At 47.8% G+C, this 17,657-nt stretch overlaps 1 protein-coding gene across 2 annotated transcripts in view; it reads left to right on the forward strand.

Moving 5' to 3' along the window:
- Window positions 1-9,775: 9,775 nt before the first annotated feature.
- mpzl1l (myelin protein zero-like 1 like) overlaps window positions 9,776-17,657 on the forward strand; it is a 28,481-nt gene continuing 20,599 nt past the window's right edge. For both annotated transcript variants that reach the window (XM_072447027.1, XM_072447026.1), the window contains exon 1: window positions 9,776-9,908. In XM_072447027.1, the coding sequence (XP_072303128.1) occupies window positions 9,836-9,908 (73 nt within the window). In that variant the 5' untranslated portion in view covers window positions 9,776-9,835. The remainder of the gene's footprint in view (window positions 9,909-17,657) is intronic.

Raw genomic sequence — 17,657 nt, forward strand, 5'->3', positions numbered from 1 at the left:
CACCATCCCAGTCCAGCCTCTTTATGCCAGAGTTAAGGTCGAGAAAGGTAGCAAAAGAGTGCCCTGGCCCCGCGCCCTGGAAGAGGCTCCTGTTAAACGCTGTCTGGGGCCAAAATACTGCCCACAATGTGCAGCTGCCAATTCAGCTTTTTATTTCAGTTATTTAAAGTTTGTTTGACAAAAGTGAAACACGACACTGAACGAAACTAAGAATTCATCCAAAAGATGTTTTCATGAGTTTTGTCAGTCAGGTCATTTCTGTGTCATTGTTGGAATGTTCTGGTGTGACCTCATTATTGACAACCAGGAAGGACCAAAGTTACAAACGTTGCAAAAGTGGAATCAGATTTGTAGTAATACATTTTTTTTTTTAAGTGTTTTAGTCAAATGGGTCAACTTTCCTCCAATGGGACGAGCAGGTGAGGCCATAAGGCTCAGTTACAGATCAGATCTGTGCAGCGGTGACCCTGCTCCAAGAAAGAAAGCAGATTTTCAGGAAAAAACTTTTTGTCAAAAAGAGGAACATTGCGAGTTACAGGAGTGACATAATACGTACATAAATAATCCTTTTCATAGCGTTGACAGTCGACAGATGTGCACCACAAACACTAATAAAACGAAAAATGAGTGAATGTTTCCTCGAAGGCCAAAGAGGAACTGTTCGGACAAAACATCTGATGTATTGTTTGAGGGACAGAAAATGAAATAAAGCACAAAATCAGGTATTTTCAACAATGAGAATCTAATTCATGTCCACATGAAGACTGTTACACTGTACATTATGTGACTCATAAGACTACACAGTAGCAGTTTTGCAGATGACATCACGACATTTGAGAGCTGGGCATGTCAATGATGAGCTATAAAATGTTCTCTTGAGCTCAAAACAACTCAAATGTAAAAGTGCTTCAATCTGTTGACAAGCATAAGTCTACATGCCGCCAAATATTTAATTTATTTAAAAAAAATCATTCTAAAAAGGTCATTTCTAACACTCTAGTGGGTAAAAGAAGTTGGTTAAAATGAACTACCAAATTGAAATGGTAGAAGTGGGAAATATTGATGTGTTTCTTTTTCCTGCTGTAAAGTAACATTTTCAAGGACTTTTGATGATTCTTAGAATGTTTGTTTCCATGGCAGCAGTGCTAAACGTTCAACTCTGAAGCCAAAGATTCCTTTTATTTATGTCTAAACTCTGTATTTTCATGTAAGAATCCTCTGTTGTAATGCTGTCCCAGTCACGTGTGCAAGGCTCCAGGTTCAGCCGGCCGCAGCGTTGTGAGTTCAAATCCTGACTCTGACAATTGACTTCATGTTCTCCCCTCACTCTCATTCCCATTTCACACTGTCATTTCCTGTCTAATAAAGCCTAATAAAGCTAAATAAATGAATCCTCTGAATTCTGAAAGAAAGAACTGATAAACAGTCACCATTTTCAACAAAGTACTTCCTGTCTTCCAGATAGGACCTTAACCAGTTTAGGGCGGGGCCAGTGATGCCCACCCAGCATTGACAACAGCAGTCACAGTCACCATGACAACAGCAGTCTCAGTGCTGAGATGAGGTTTAAAACCTGAAAAACATCAAATGAGTTGTTTCTTAAGAGGAAATCTGTGACTGTTGTAAACAACCTTTTCAAGGACTTTGCCCCAAAATGTCAGATTAGAGATGGTCCGGTCATGACTCAGGACTGCAGCATCAAGACTGCTCTTTTTTAGGAGAGGCTTTATGACCGCAGTTTTCAAAGACATTGGGAATGTTCCAGATTGAAGCGACATGTTAACTATGTGAGTGATGGTGCTAACAAACTGTTCAGCACAGACTTTAGAAATCTGGAGGTTCACACATGGAGGCAGCTGTAGATGAACTCAGACTGGTGATGATCTCATGGACAGTTTTGTCAGTTACAGGTGCAAAGTGAGTTAGCTCTAAGTGTCTTGGTGGTTTTAGGGAAATTTTTTGCATTGTGGGATTTATAGCATTTTTAATGCCCTGAACTTTGTCATTAAAGAATAATGCAAACTCATTACACTTGATGTGGAATGAGTTCTAACGGCAGCTGAGCTGGAGGATTTGTTCATCTGTTACCAGGCTTTTACAAAAAACACCCCGTCCAAATAATTTTGTCCGGGGGCTTGAAAATTTTTTTGCTCGCGCCAAAGCCAATACCTTTATCACAACCTTTTTTCCGACGCTTTTACAAAATAAAGCAGCGCTTTTAACGCGGAGGCGCCCGCATGGCGATCTAGAGCGGCGATCTGGAGCGGCGCCCGCACGCCTCTCGTATCATATTGACTTCACATACTCTGGCGCCGCCTGCGCCTCTCGGCCGTGCGGATCACACTCACTTAGGAGCGCCGTATCGCGCCGTATTTGACATGGTATTTGGCCGTGAAGTTTCGGCAAACGCGGAGCTTCGGCATTTTCCGGACCACGGCTCGGCAGCCATTCAGAGCCAAGCACACAAACTTTGTTGACCAATCAGCGTGCAGCATGCAAATTTTCACTTGTAAACAGTAAACCGTCATGGCGCGGACCGCGGCGACTATCATCAAACGCTTCCCGGCCCGATTTAATGATGATATTCCCTTTTCTAAAATGTGTTAATAAAAATTACACCGTCCTTGCCCTCGAAAATGCCCGTCCACATGTCGAGATACCCCGTCCAAAAAACGGGAAGACAGTCCTCTAGCTAAAAGCCTGCCTGTTACTGTGGCAAACAGGACACGCCAGTTGTTACAGCAGCTTCAGATTATTTCAGAAAATATCTTTGTACATATATACATATATATATTTAAGTATAATATATATATATATATATATATATATATATATACATATATATTCTTCCTTTGTGTAAACACGCACTGGCGCCGGCCGGGGGGGCGGGGGGGCCGGGGGGGCTCGGAGCCGAGGCACATCGCGACGACACGACGAGAACACTCAATCCAGCCGAACAAAGTCAAAACAAGTTGAATTAAAGTGATTTCAGTGCGTGTCCCGATCGTTCGTGAAGTTCCTCTTTTATATAAACGTGTACCGCGGCACACCGTACGTCAGCTGCGGCCGGGGGGCGCGGGGGGGCCGGGGGCCAGCTCAGAGCTAGCTCACATCACGACGGCACGACAAAAAACACTCAATATTCAGCCGAATAAAGTCAAAAACAGTTGAATTAAAAACGATTCCAGCGCGTGTCCCTATCGTACAGTAAAATAGAAAAAAATATTTACAAAATATAGAAGATAAAGCACAATAAGTGTGAAAAAAGTGTGAGAAAAGAGTGGAGCGTTTACACCGGGCTGCCAGCTGTACCAGCGCCTTTGTGACGTATGTCGTATATATATCTACGACGTATACGTCACACGTATATATTATATATTTTATATACATGTATATAATATATATATATATATATATATATATATATATTATATATACATATACATATATACATATATTTATATATACATATACATATATACATATATTTATATATATATACAAACACATATACATACAGAACGAGAGAATGCGGGAAGAAGAGAGGTGGAGGGCTGGCTGTGTATGTGAACACGAGCTGGTGCAAACCCGAACACTGCACAGTGAAGCAGCAGCTATGTAACAGGGATATTGAACTATTGGCTATTGGCATGAGGCCATATTATCTGGCCCGGGAGTTCTCACATGTGATTTTGATCGCAGTCTATGTGGCCTCGTCTGCCAATGCTGAATATGCTTGTGAAGCACTGCTCTCCTGCACTTGTAGTCTGCAAACACAGCATCCACAGGCTCTCTTCCTCATCTCTGGTGACTTTAACCACTCTTCTCCCTCTTCTGTTCTAACAACATACACCCAGTATGTTACCTGCCCCACCAGAAACAATAGAACATTGGACTTGTTTTTTGCCAACACCAAAGAGGCTTATTCTTCTTCCCCCCTCCCCCCCCTGGGCAGCTCGGCCTGTGGTGTCCCGTGAGGTGAGGATGTGGTCTGCTGAGAGCGAGGAGGCTCTGAGGATGATTCAGCACCACTGTCTGGACTGAACTCTGCGACCCACATGGGGAGGACATCAACACCATCACAGAGTGCATCACGGACTACATCAACTTCTGTTTTGAGAACACTGTTCCCTCCCGGACGGTGCAGTGTTTTCCAAACAACAAGCCATGGATTAACCGTGAACTGAAGGCTCTGCTGAAGGAGAAGAAGAGAGCCTTCAGGTCAGGGAACAAGGAGGAGCTGAGGACTGTGCAGAAGGAGCTGAGGAGGAAGATCAGGCAGGCCGAGGCCGGCTACAAGAGGAGGATGGAGGAGCAGCTGCAGCAAAAGAACATTCAGGGAGTGTGGAGAAACCTGAAAACCATCTCGGGCTTCAAAATCCCCCCTGCCCAGACAGAGGGGGATCTACAGTGGGTGAATGATTTAAATGCTCACTTCTTGAGATTTGATCGGTCACCTGCCCCTCCCCCTGCACAGCTGCATGCTCCCTCTTCCACAGCTGGACAATGCCCTGCATCTGTTCCTCTTCATTTCTCCGCCCCGGACCATCAGCTCCCCACTTCGCCTGGACTCACCCATCCCCCCAGCACACAGTCCCCCTGCCAACCACTGACTGTCACAGCAGCACAGGTGAGGAGTGAGCTGAAGAGGATTAAAGTGAGGAAGGCAGCAGGAACTGACGGCATCAGCCCCAGGCTCCTTAAGTCCTGCGCAGATGAACTGTGTGGAGTTATGGAGCATGTCTTCAACATGAGCCTGAAGCTGAGGGTGGTACCACAGGTCTGGAAGACCTCCTGTCTGGTAAGATAAGATAAGATAAGATATTCCTTTATTGTCCCACATGGGGAAATTTCATTGGTGCAACGCAGGTAGATACAGAGGTAGATACAGAAGAACAGATCACTTATAGGAAGTCTGAAAAACACTTTCAGTAGAAGATCTCCTATAAATAAATAAAAACTCCCATAGACAAATAAATACATAAATACCATTGCATGTGATCCCGACAGTAATTGCACATGAATATGTGTCACAACAGCACATGGATTGCACATGAATGGTACCTGTGCCCAAGACACCGCGCGCCAAAGACCTCAACAGTTTCAGGCCGGTGGCTCTCACGTCCCACCTGATGAAGACACTGGAGCTGGTCCTGGACCACCTCCGCTCCACCGTGAGCTCAGCCATGGACCCGCTGCAGTTTGTATATCGGCCTGGCATCGGAGTGGAGGACGCCGTCATCTCCCTGCTGCACCGCTCTCTCTCTCACCTGGAAAAGCCTGGCAGCTCTGTGAGGATCCTGTTCTTTCATCTCTCCAGCGCCTTCAACACCATCAGCTCCTGAGGGACAAGCTGGAGACGGCTGGTGTGGAGTATGACCTGCAGAGTGGATCCTGGACTACCTCACGGACCGACCCCAGTTTGTGAGAGCCTGGGACTGTGTGTCTGACACTCGGACCTGCAGTGTGGGGGCGCCCCAGGGCACTGTCCTTGCGCCCTTTCTTCTTCACCCTCTACACTGCAGACTTCAGACACGACACGGACAGCTGTGTCCTGCAGAAGTTCTCTGACGACTCTGCCATCATCGGACTCGCGCAGGACTTTGTGGACTGGTGACAGCGGAACCACCTCCTCATCAACACGGGGAAGACCAAGGAGATGGTGGTGGACTTCCGCAGACGCCACCCCACTGCCCCCCTCACCAGTGAACATCCAGGGACGGGACATTGAGAGAGTGACTCATACAAGTACCTAGTGTTCATCTGAACCACAAACTGGACTGGACTCATAACACAGACTGTACAGGAAGAGCCAGAGTCGGCTCTACCTCCTGAGGAGACTCAGGTCTTTTGGAGTGACAGGGCCGCTCCTGACAGGGCCACTCCTGACAGGGCCACTCCTGAAGACCTTCTCTGACTCTGTGGTGCATCAGCTCCTGTAGGTGTGGTCTGCTGGAGCAGCAGCATCACAGAGGGAGAGGAAGAAGCTGGACAAAGCTCCGTCCTGGGCTGTCCTCTGGACTCGGTGCAGGAGGTGGGGGACAGAAGGGTCCTGGCTAAACTCACATCTATGCTGGACCATGAGTCTCACTCTTTCCTTCTGCTGCTGTCAGACTTTATAACAAACACTGTTAGTCCTGAACACTCGCAATACTGACCTAACCATGTGCAATTACTGTCGTGATCACTGGTATTTATTTATTTATTTATTCATTTATTCATTTTATCTTTATTATTTTCCCCTCCATCCCTTGTTGGGAAATGGGAGGTTTTGTCTATGGGAGATCTTCTACTGAGAGTGTTTTTCAAACTTCCTATAAGTGCACATATACACACACACACACACACACACACACATATATATATATATATATATATATATATATATATATATATATATATATATATATATATTATTATTATATTATATAAATATATTATTATTTATTTATTTGTCTATGGGAGTTTTTATTTATTTATAGGAGATCTTCTACTGAAAGTGTTTTTCAGACTTCCTATAAGTGATCTGTTCTTCTGTATCTACCTCTGTATCTACCTGCGTTGCACCAATGAAATTTTCCCATGTGGGACAATAAAGGAATATCTTATCTTATCTTATGTTGTTGTTGTTGTTGTTGTTGTTTTATGGCGGTTGGCATCCGAGTGTTGCATTACCGCCAGACTTTATTCCTCAGACGTTTCGTAGTCCTCAGTTGTTGTTGTTGTTGTTGTTTTATGGCGGTTGGCATCCGAGTGTTGCATTACCGCCAGACTTTAATCCTCAGACGTTTCGTAGTCCTCAGACTCTGTCGTAGTCCGTAAAAGTACTCCTCCCATTGCTTTGGCGTACAAAGCCCATGAGGTCATGATGTGTTTTTGTGACTAGAATAGTTGTTGTGTCAGAGACCAACCGGCTTTATTCCAGGGAGACTCTTCTTCACCTTCCTCGCCCTCTTTGACGTTCGGTTAGAAGTCCTTCTTCCATCACTTTGGCGTTTCTAGGCCCACGAAGTCCAAGCGCGTTAGAACATCCTCTTGCTCCTCATCCTCGGCTCAGTCTCCAACACCCCCCACCTCTATAAACGTTTACCCAGCCCTGTGCTACATAAGTAAGCAACCACAGCCTGACACAAACCCTGTGACTGGATCGCCAGAACGTTCCGCAGATTGAACTCCCGCCCATTATTCCGAAACCACAAGGCCAACCCGGCCCTTTCCCTATCATAAGCCTCACAGCAAATCAGCACATGCTCGACAGTCTCTGGCACCCGACAGTGACCACACAGACCGGTCGGATGTTTGCCTATCCTACTCAGTGACCAATTGAGTCCAGTATGGCCAATCCTCATGCGGGCGAAGGCCCTTTCCTCCCACGCGTTCCTGCCCATAGACCCGCAAGGACCCACACTACCCTGTATGTGATAGAGATGCCGTCCAGTAACACAGTGGCTCCAAAATTCCTGCCAAAGGCCGACCACATGACTCTTGATAACGGGCTTGATTTCAGACTTGCCCAACTCAACCGCTACGTCAATTGATGGCCGCCGAAGGGAACGTTTAGCCAGTGCATCAGCCATTTCGTTACCATCCACCCCCACATGCGCAGGGACCCAAATGAAGGAAACCCTCACATCCTTCCTGGACAGGGAGAGCATCAGACAGAAGATGCCATTCAACACATCCTGTCTGCAATCCGATTTCCCAGATTTAATGCTTTGCAATGCAGAAAGGCTGTCAGAGGCCACCACAATGCCGCAACACTGCAAAGCAGATTCCGCCCATTCCAACGCCAACCGTATCGCTATAAGTTCCGACGTGAAAACAGAAAGGCGATCTGTCAACCTCTTCTTGACCGCTAGCCCCAGGTCAGGCACAAAATAAGCGGCGCCAGTACGCCTACTCTCAGGATCCCTAGACCCGTCGGTATAAATAAACACATCACCTGAGTGCTTATCGATGATCGCTTGAACGGCAAACTGCGGTGCCCTCCCAGCGACTCCTCTAAGCTTGCCATGCAAGCTAACATCAACAGGAGCCGGGACAAACTTCCACGGAGCTATAGCAGACAAAGCCACCGACGGGCTCACACGCAGATCACCAACCCCCGCAAGCCGCGCCTTCGCATTTCCTACCTGGCTGAAAACCATACCGCCAGCCTCACTCTGCCCCCCATCAACCCTGAGAAAGTCCCTCACCGGGTGAGAGCTCGTATGACCTTGCACATTCACCCAGTAAGCTAACAGAAGTTCTAGCCTCCGGAGCCGTAACGGCAATTCCCCCAACTCAACCTGCAGCGCCGAGACAGGGGAGGTCCTAAAAGCCCTACAGCAGATGCGCAAGGCCTGGGCTTGCTCCACATCAAGCTTCTTTAAGTTAGTCTCAGCCGCAGACATGTAGGCTATACAGCCATAATCAATAGCCGCCCTCATGACGGCCCGATAAATACCCAGGAGCGACCTTCTGCTGGCCCCCCAGTCCTGGCCGGATAGACAACGAAGCAAGTTATTCACCCTTTTGCATTTACCACTGACCTCATCAATGTGCTGACGCCAACTAAGCCTCTCGTCAAAGGTGACCCCCAAGAACCTCACCTCCCTGACCTGTTCAAGCACCTGCCCATGCAGTCGAAGGGAGACGTCCCTATGCCCATTGAAGAAACAGATCACTTGAGACTTCCGTACGGACAGTTTAAATCCCCACTTCAGGGTCCACTGCTCCACCTGCTGTATTGCCCTTTGCAGTTTCGCCTCGTAAAACCGGAGATTCCTCCCTCTCACCCAGAGAGCACCATCATCAGCATAAAGGCTCCTCCCAACAGACCCATCCACGTCGTCAAAGATGTCCTTAATCATGACATTGAACAAGATAGGGCTACACACACTCCCCTGCGGGATCCCATTCTCTACCTCATAGACCCCAGAGTAAGCAGCGCCCACTCTGGTTTGGATACGCCGGCCAGACAGAAAGCTCCGGACCCAGTTAAACAGTTTACCCTTCACACCACACTTCCGCAGCTTAATGAGGAGCCCATCCTTCCAAACCATATCGTACGCCTTCTCCACATCAAAGAGCACCGCAATAACCTTTTCTTTCTGAGCCCTGGCCAGCTGGATATCAGATTCCAAACACAACACGGAATCCATGGTGTTCCTGCCCCTACGGAAACCACTCTGTTGTTGTTGTTGTTGTTGTTGTTTTATGGCGGTTGGCATCCGAGTGTTGCATTACCGCCAGACTTTATTCCTCAGACGTTTCGTAGTCCTCAGACTCTGTCGTAGTCCGTAAAAGTACTCCTCCCATCGCTTTGGCGTTACAAAGCCCATGAGGTCATGATGTGTTTTTGTGACTAGAATAGTTGTTGTGTCAGAGACCAACCGGCTTTATTCCAGGGAGACTCTTCTTCACCTTCCTCGCCCTCTTTGACGTTCGGTGCTTTGGAAGTACAAAGCCCATGGCGCAGGATTATCTTATATACATATAGAGGGGGCAAGAGGGCGGTGCAAATGGAGTGTGCTCATTGGTGCACGGAAGAAGAAGAATAAAGTCTAAAGAACAAAGTCTAAAGAATAAAGTCTAAATAATAAAGCCTAAAGAATAAAGTCTTGAGGTGTGTGTGTGTGTGTGTGAAGAAGAAGAAGAAGAAGAAGAAGAAGAAGAAGAAGAAGAAGAAGAAGAAGAAGAAGAAGAAGAAAGCTCTCCTCTCAGTTCCACCTCTCACCTCCAGGGGGCGCCCACCTCCTCTCCACGCGCGTGTCCCCGTCGAAGAAGACACATTTGGGCGAGAGTCGAAACAGAAAAAACGCGGAGGCGACTCGCTCCTGTTTCCAGCGTCATAATGGATCCCAAACGGTCCAACCCGCGGTGCCAGCGGCTGATGCTCGCGTCCGTCACGCTCTGTGCGCTCCTGGGTAAGTCCCGCTGGCGCTCGCGCGGCTCCGGGGCCCTTTTCCTTCAGTGAGGACGCTCGGGTTTGGGCGTGTTGTGTGTGGAGAGGAGCTAGCCACCGACGTCCTCCCTTTGCGTCGCTTGTTTGTCTACGAAACACCAGCTTTATGTTGATTTACCCGGGATAAAAGAGCCATTCGTGTGAGTAAAAGAGCCGCAGTGTGAGTAAAAGAGCCGCAGTGTGAGGCCCCCGCGGGCCCGGGCTGTGCCGGAGGGACAAACACGGCTCCATTGAACTCGGCACGTTTGGTTCAAAACAGCGCGTAAACGTGTTGTTTCTGGACGCTCCGGATCAGACTGTGACGCGCAGGCCGCACTTTCCACCCCCTATAGTCCATTCTGCTCCGTTTAGTCCATTCTGCTCCGTTTAGTCCATTCTGCTCCGTTTAGTCCATTCTGCTCCGTTTAGTCCATTCTGCTCCGTTTCTGCCCCGTGTAAACACGGCCAGGCGCTTTATGACGCAGGTGTGTGTTGTGTGTGTGTGTGTGTGTGTGTGTTGTGTGTGTGTGTGTGTGTGATGTGTGTGTGTGATGTGTGTGATGTGTGTGTGAGTGTGTGTGATGTGTGTGAGAGTTTGTGTGTGTGAGTTGTGTGTGATGTGTGTGAGAGTTGTGTGTGTGTGTGTGTTGCTCTCAGGGAGTCGAACTACAAACCTCACTTCCTGCTTCCTTTGCTCTCTTCTTGACGTTTCTTTTGGTCTCTTGATATTTCTGGAGCTTTTGTCCTGTGTGGAGCGTGAAGTTTAAGATCATATAGACCATAAGTGGCTCTCAGAAAGGGCCTAGGACATAACTTCTGTCCCAGGTCCTTCTGTCCCAGGTCCTTCTGTCCCAGGTCCTTCTGTCCCAGGTCCTTCTGTCCCTGGTCCTTCTGTCCCAGGTCCTTCTGCCCCAGGTCCTTCTGCCCCAGGTCCTTCTGTCCCTGGTCCTTCTGTCCCAGGTCCTTCTGTCCCAGGTCCTTCTGTCCCAGGTCCTTCTGTCCCAGGTCCTTCTGCCCCAGGTCCTTCTGCCCCAGGTCCTTCTGTCCCAGGTCCTTCTGTCCCAGGTCCTTCTGCCCCAGGTCCTTCTGCCCCAGGTCCTTCTGCCCCAGGTCCTTCTGCCCCAGGTCCTTCTGCCCCAGGTCCTTCTGCCCCAGGTCCTTCTGTCCCAGGTCCTTCTGTCCCAGGTCCTTCTGTCCCAGGTCCTTCTGTCCCAGGTCCTTCTGCCCCAGGTCCTTCTGCCCCAGGTCCTTCTGCCCCAGGTCCTTCTGTCCCTGGTCCTTCTGTCCCAGGTCCTGGGAAATACTTTTTATTATGGTTTCTATCAAGTCAAATAGTTCAACTTCTTCCACCAAACGTTCCTCAAGTCTGAACTTTGTAGTTCGTGGGTAAATCGTCTGTTGAAGTTGGAAATGTATGAAAATATGCAAATATTAGCCTCTCATAGCATCTTTCACTCAATTTATCTCAGAAAGTGAAAGAGTCACACTTCATTTTTGGCACATAAACAGACAATACTATGAATATTTGATATGTGAAATATCAGCTCGATGGGCGTGGTCGTCTTGAATTAGTCATATGTTAAAAAAAGCCATAATTTCAAAATTATCTCATATTGAAACAAGCTCATCATTAGGGTTGTGTTCAAAATATCGATACGGCGATATATCATCAGTCACTATCGATATTTTTTTATTTACATTTTAATTTTTTAAGTTTTGTGGCTTTGAAGGAGGTGGAATAGTACTTTTGATCATGTGTTTGTGCTGCTCCTCTGGACCTGAAGCTGATGCAGAAGATGCTGCTGCAGCTGTTCAGTGCAGAAGATGCTGCTGCAGCTGTTCAGCGCAGAAGATGCTGCTGCAGCTGTTCAGTGCAGAAGATGCTGCTGCAGCTGTTCAGTGCAGAAGATGCTGCTGCAGCTGTTCAGTGCAGAAGATGCTGCTGCAGCTGTTCAGCGCAGAAGATGCTGCTGCAGCTGTTCAGCGCAGAAGATGCAGCTGTTCAGTGCAGAAGATGCTGCTGCAGCTGTTCAGTGCAGAAGATGCTGCTGCAGCTGTTCAGTGCAGAAGATGCAGCTGCAGCTGTTCAGTGCAGAAGATGCTGCTGCAGCTGTTCAGTGCAGAAGATGCTGCTGCAGCTGTTCAGTGCAGAAGATGCTGCTGCAGCTGTTCAGTGCAGAAGATGCTGCTGCAGCTGTTCAGTGCAGAAGATGCTGCTGCAGCTGTTCAGTGCAGAAGATGCTGCAGAAGATGCTGCTGCAGCTGTTCAGTGCAGAAGATGCTGCTGCAGCTGGTCAGTGCAGAAGATGCTGCTGCAGCTGTTCAGTGCAGAAGATGCTGCAGAAGATGCTGCTGCAGCTGTTCAGCGCAGAAGATGCTGCTGCAGCTGTTCAGTGCAGAAGATGCTGCTGCAGCTGTTCAGTGCAGAAGATGCTGCTGCAGCTGGTCAGTGCAGAAGATGCTGCTGCAGCTGTTCAGTGCAGAAGATGCTGCAGAAGATGCTGCTGCAGCTGTTCAGTGCAGAAGATGCTGCAGAAGATGCTGCTGCAGCTGTTCAGCGCAGAAGATGCTGCTGCAGCTGTTCAGCGCAGAAGATGCTGCTGCAGCTGTTCAGCGCAGAAGATGCTGCTGCAGCTGTTCAGCGCAGAAGATGCTGCTGCAGCTGTTCAGCGCAGAAGATGCTGCTGCAGCTGTTCAGCGCAGAAGATGCTGCTGCAGCTGTTCAGCGCAGAAGATGCTGCTGCAGCTGTTCAGCGCAGAAGATGCTGCTGCAGCTGTTCAGTGCAGAAGATGCTGCTGCAGCTGTTCAGACCATGAAACATACAATACTTTACTAGAATGTGTTCCATATATTTCTATTTGGATCAGTTGGATGTGTGAAGTTATTAGAGCAGAATGGATTTATAAAGAAGTGCTTTGTGGAGAAACATGACATTTCATACATTTCTTATCCAGAGTAAAAACATGACCCATTTGGTACATGTTTAAGACCTTTTTTTCACAAATGTATCAGGATACGTATCGTATGGCGAGGGTCTGCTCACCGTGGGGCCTAATTTTTCACATGCTACATTTCAGATTCGACTTCATTAGGCCCCTTAACTCATACTAATAACAACATGTTCAAATAAGTTCCAAATTCTTTATAATAAGTTCCAAATTATTTAATAATAAAAAATATACCAAAGTTCACAAATTCCATAATCAAACAGTTAATATCACGAGCTCCACAATAGGCTACTAGCAGAAAATAGTTTAATTATGCATAACCATCATACTATCAAATAACTGTATCTGAACAAAAGATCTGGACAAATTGTGATCAAATAAGACATTGTCTCTAAAGTGTTTGTCCTCTTGACCAGCTGTTCTGGAAGATTCTGGTGTTTATATCATCAGAAGCACGAGAGACGATGTCTCTGCAGATGGACACAAGCTTGAGTTCAATCTGGCCTGATACATCTCGTAATTCGCCCAAAGTAGGATCTTCTGATGCTCCCACTGTCCAGGCGAGGAGGTTAAACAGTTCTTGAAACATTATGGATATTGGTGACATTAAACTGCTCAGAAGTAGAGGCCACGCCCACTGAACCCCTGGCTTTTGTTTAACAGCAGAGGACAGTGTGTGGAGGAGGTCACAGCAGAGGAGAGTGTGTGGAGGAGGTCACAGCAGAGGAGAGTGTGTGGAGGAGGTCACAGCAGAGGAGAGTGTGTGGAGGAGGTCACAGCAGAGGAGAGTGTGTGGAGGAGGTCACAGCAGAGGAGAGTGTGTGGAGGAGGTCACAGCAGAGGAGAGTGTGTGGAGGAGGTCACAGCAGAGGAGAGTGTGTGGAGGAGGTCACAGCAGAGGAGAGTGTGTGGAGGAGGTCTCTCTGAAGTCACATGCTCTGCAGACACTAAGTCACTTTCTGATGTAGGTGTGAATCATCAGTTTCACTCTCATTCCTCAGAGCGGCAGATGAAAGATGATCTGAGGATGATCCGCTTGAATCTTCGACTTGAGCTGGTCGTTCCTGTGTATTTAAAAAGTACCAGTAAGTCTGATGTACAATAGTGGAATGCTGGAGAATGAGATATAAAAAAAACATATATTGACTTCAGATATTCCCAGGTCATGGCCCGTTCCTGCAGAACTGCAGTGATGTGTTTAATAGGAACAGTTTTCATGGAGCCACAAGTTCATGATTCAGTCCAAAAGTAAATCTTACAATTGAGGCTTTTTGAAAAGGACTTTTTCCTGAGCCGAAAATCTAAATCAATTCCATAGCAAAGATATGTCTTTACTACTGGTTATATTCAATAATTCTGTAAATAAAATGATGTGTACCTGTGATTGGAGGAATCCAATGACTGGAGCTTCTGCACAATGTTCCAGAAGGTCTTTAGAAGACTCCAGAATCCTCTCGATAATGACAGTATCACAGAACATCTTGTATGAGACATCAAATGTCTTTCTGACTCTGTAAAATGCATCGTAGAATGACCATTAGTTTACACGTAAATAACACTAATAATAATAATAATTAAAGTCATATCTAAGGAAAATAAGTGCCTTGGATAAAAATATCAAGATTCAAATTTGGATGATTAAAATGGAAATATTCCATGTGTAATTGTGTAAAAGTGTAATTCTATCAGGTGTAAATTCATATTCTGTGAAATGAAATATTTGGGGGATATACATGTCTCATGAATACATAACTTCCTGTTTCAGACTGATTCTTAGAAATGAATCCAGTAAATGTTCTGTAGCAGCTGTAGTGATATCTGGCCTCACAATCTTTCCCAGGGATCTGCATCCAAAGTGTCTCGTCGTGCTTCAGCTCTGCTGCCTCCCCTAGTCCTGAAAAATTAAATTCAAATTCTATAAGGACCCATATATAGGCCCACTATCAATACAAGTACAATGTGTAAATAATCCCATGTAGGCCTGGTAGAGACAGAGGGGTCTGGACTACCATTAGTCAGCTCAATCTAAATGTGTCTGAAGTCTGCTGCAGGCCTTAATGTGCCTCACTTACTAAAACATCACACGTTTTGTGATGTTTCTTGGTCGTGCGGTCGTGTGTGATCACACGCCGCCACTTAGGAGCGGCGTATCGCGCTGTATTTGACCTGGTATTTGGCCTCACAAGAAAGTGTCATCTGCTTTTGAAAGGATCCCTTGGTCTTCCGTTTCATTCTGTCAACTTAAGTTGAAGTGTGTCAATTGACAGTCATCAATTTAATGAGGTTTCGATTAAATTCTGTCAAAGTGCGCAAAAAACGTGGAGGTTCGGCATTTTCCGGACCACGGCTCAGCAGCCAATCGGAGCCAAGCACACAAACTTCGTCGACCAATCAGCACGCAGCATGCACATTTTCACTTGTAAACAGTAAGCTGTCATGTTATTGTCAAACGCTTCCCGGCCCAATTTTATGATGATATGACCCTCAGCGTCACAGAATAGTGGTCAATCTCCTCTTTTTCACCTCCAAGTCCACGAGCGCGTTGCGTCGCAAGCGCGTCGCGCCGCGAGCGCACGCCACGAGCACGCCACGAGCACGCCACGAGCACGCCACGAGCGCGTCACGGGCGCGTCACGCCACGAGCGCATCACGCATTACAAAAATGCATTGAATTGAAGTTACACAATAATGTTCATTATTAGTAACGCAAAAGTACTCTAATGCGTTACTTTTACAACACAGCAGTGCAGCTAATGAGATGAATACGTGGAGCTCAAAGGCAGACTAACGGGTCTTTGAGAGACAGAATTCTTACTGATTGGCAGATGTTCAAGTTCTTATTTACAGCAATAACATCATGATTTAGAAGTTATAAAATGGGACTTCTGTGAAGTTCTGTCTTATTAGACTGTCTTACAGTGGAAATGCACCTATGATGAAAATATAGTGGGACAAAATGGCAGGATGTACAATATACATTTTTCTCACTGTATAAGGAGTCATCAAGGCAATAACATACATTCTAAGCTTCTTTTGAAATCAAATAATTCATCACAATTTTATCTGCCAATTTGCCATTCAAATATTAACGATTGGGAGGAAAAAGTGAGTGTTTTTTACCACCGTCCATCCATCCATCTTCTGCCGCTTTATCCGGGGCCGGGTCGCGGGGGCAGCAGTCTGAGCAGGGACTCCCAGACTTCCTTCTCCCCAGACACTTCCTCTAACTCCTCCGGGGGATCCCGAGGCGTTCCCAGGCCAGCCGAGAGACATAGTCTCTCCAGCGTGTCCTGGGTCTTCCCCGGGGCCTCTTCCCGGTGGGACATGCCTGAAACACCTCCCGAGGGAGGCGCCCAGGAGGCATCCGAAACAGATGCCCGAGCCACCTCAGCTGGCTCCTCTCGACGTGGAGGAGCAGCGGCTCTACTCCGAGCTCCCCCCGTGTGGCCGAGCTCCTCACCTTATCTCTAAGGGAGCGCCCAGCCACACGGCGGAGGAAACTCATTTCGACCGCTTGTATCCGCGATCTTGTTCTTTCGGTCACTACCCAAAGCTCATGACCATAGGTGAGGTCAGAACGTAGACCGACCGGTAAATAGAGAGCTTTGCCTTTCGGCTCAGCTCCATCTTTACCACAACGGTCCGATGCAGCGACTGCATCACTGCAGCTGCTGCACCGATCCGCCTGTCGATCTCATGCTCCATCCTTCCCTCACTCGTGAACAAGACCCCGAGATACTTGAACTCCTCCACTTGGGGCAAGGACACCCCACCCACCTGGAGAGGGCAAGCCACCTTTTTCCGGTCGAGAACCATGGCCTCGGATTTGGAGGTGCTGATTCTCATCCCAGCCGCTTCACACTCGGCTGCAAACCGTCCCAGTGCATGTTGCAGGTCCGGGTTTGATGGAGCCATCAGGACAACATCGTCTGCAAACAGCAGAGATGAGATCCTGTGGTCCCCAAACCGGACACCCTCCGACCCCTGACTGCGCCTAGAAATTCTGTCCATAAAAATTATGAACAGAACCGGTGACAAAGGGCAGCCCTGGTGGAGTCCAACATGCACTGGGAACAGGTCTGACTTACTGCCGGCAATGCGAACACAGCTCCTGCTCCGGTCATACAGGGACCGGACAGCCCTGAGCAAAGGGCCCCGGACCCCGTACTCCCGGAGCACCCCCCAAAGGACACCCCGAGGGACACGGTCGAAAGCCTTCTCCAGATCCACAAAACACATATGGACTGGTTGGGCAAACTCCCATGAACCCTCGAGCACCCGATGGAGGGTATAGAGCTGGTCCAGTGTTCCACGACCGGGACGAAAACCACTCTGCTCCTCCTGAATCCGAGGTTCGACTATCGGTCGGATTCTCCTCTCCAGTACCTTGGAATAGACCTTACCCGGGAGGCTGAGGAGTGTGATCCCTCTGTAGTTGGAACACACCCTCCGGTCCCCCTTCTTGAACAGAGGGACCACCACCCCGGTCTGCCAGTCCAGAGGCACGGTCCCCGAACGCCACGCGATGTTGCAGAGACGTGTCAACCAAGACAGTCCTACAACATCCAGAAACTTTAGGTACTCAGGGCGGATCTCATCCACCCCCGGAGCCCTGCCACCGAGGAGTTTGCGAACAACCTCAGTGACTTCAGCTTGGGTGATGGATGAGCCAGCCACCGAGTCCCCGGTCTCCACTTCCTCTTCGGAAGACGTGACTGAGGGATTAAGGAGATCCTCAAAGTATTCCTTCCACCGTCCGACGACATCCCTAGTTGAGGTCAGC

Source organism: Eucyclogobius newberryi, unplaced genomic scaffold (genome assembly GCF_026437365.1).
Source record: "Eucyclogobius newberryi isolate DKJ021-1_F unplaced genomic scaffold, fEucNew1.0.hap1 SCAF_15, whole genome shotgun sequence".
Taxonomy (NCBI): domain Eukaryota; kingdom Metazoa; phylum Chordata; class Actinopteri; order Gobiiformes; family Gobiidae; genus Eucyclogobius; species Eucyclogobius newberryi.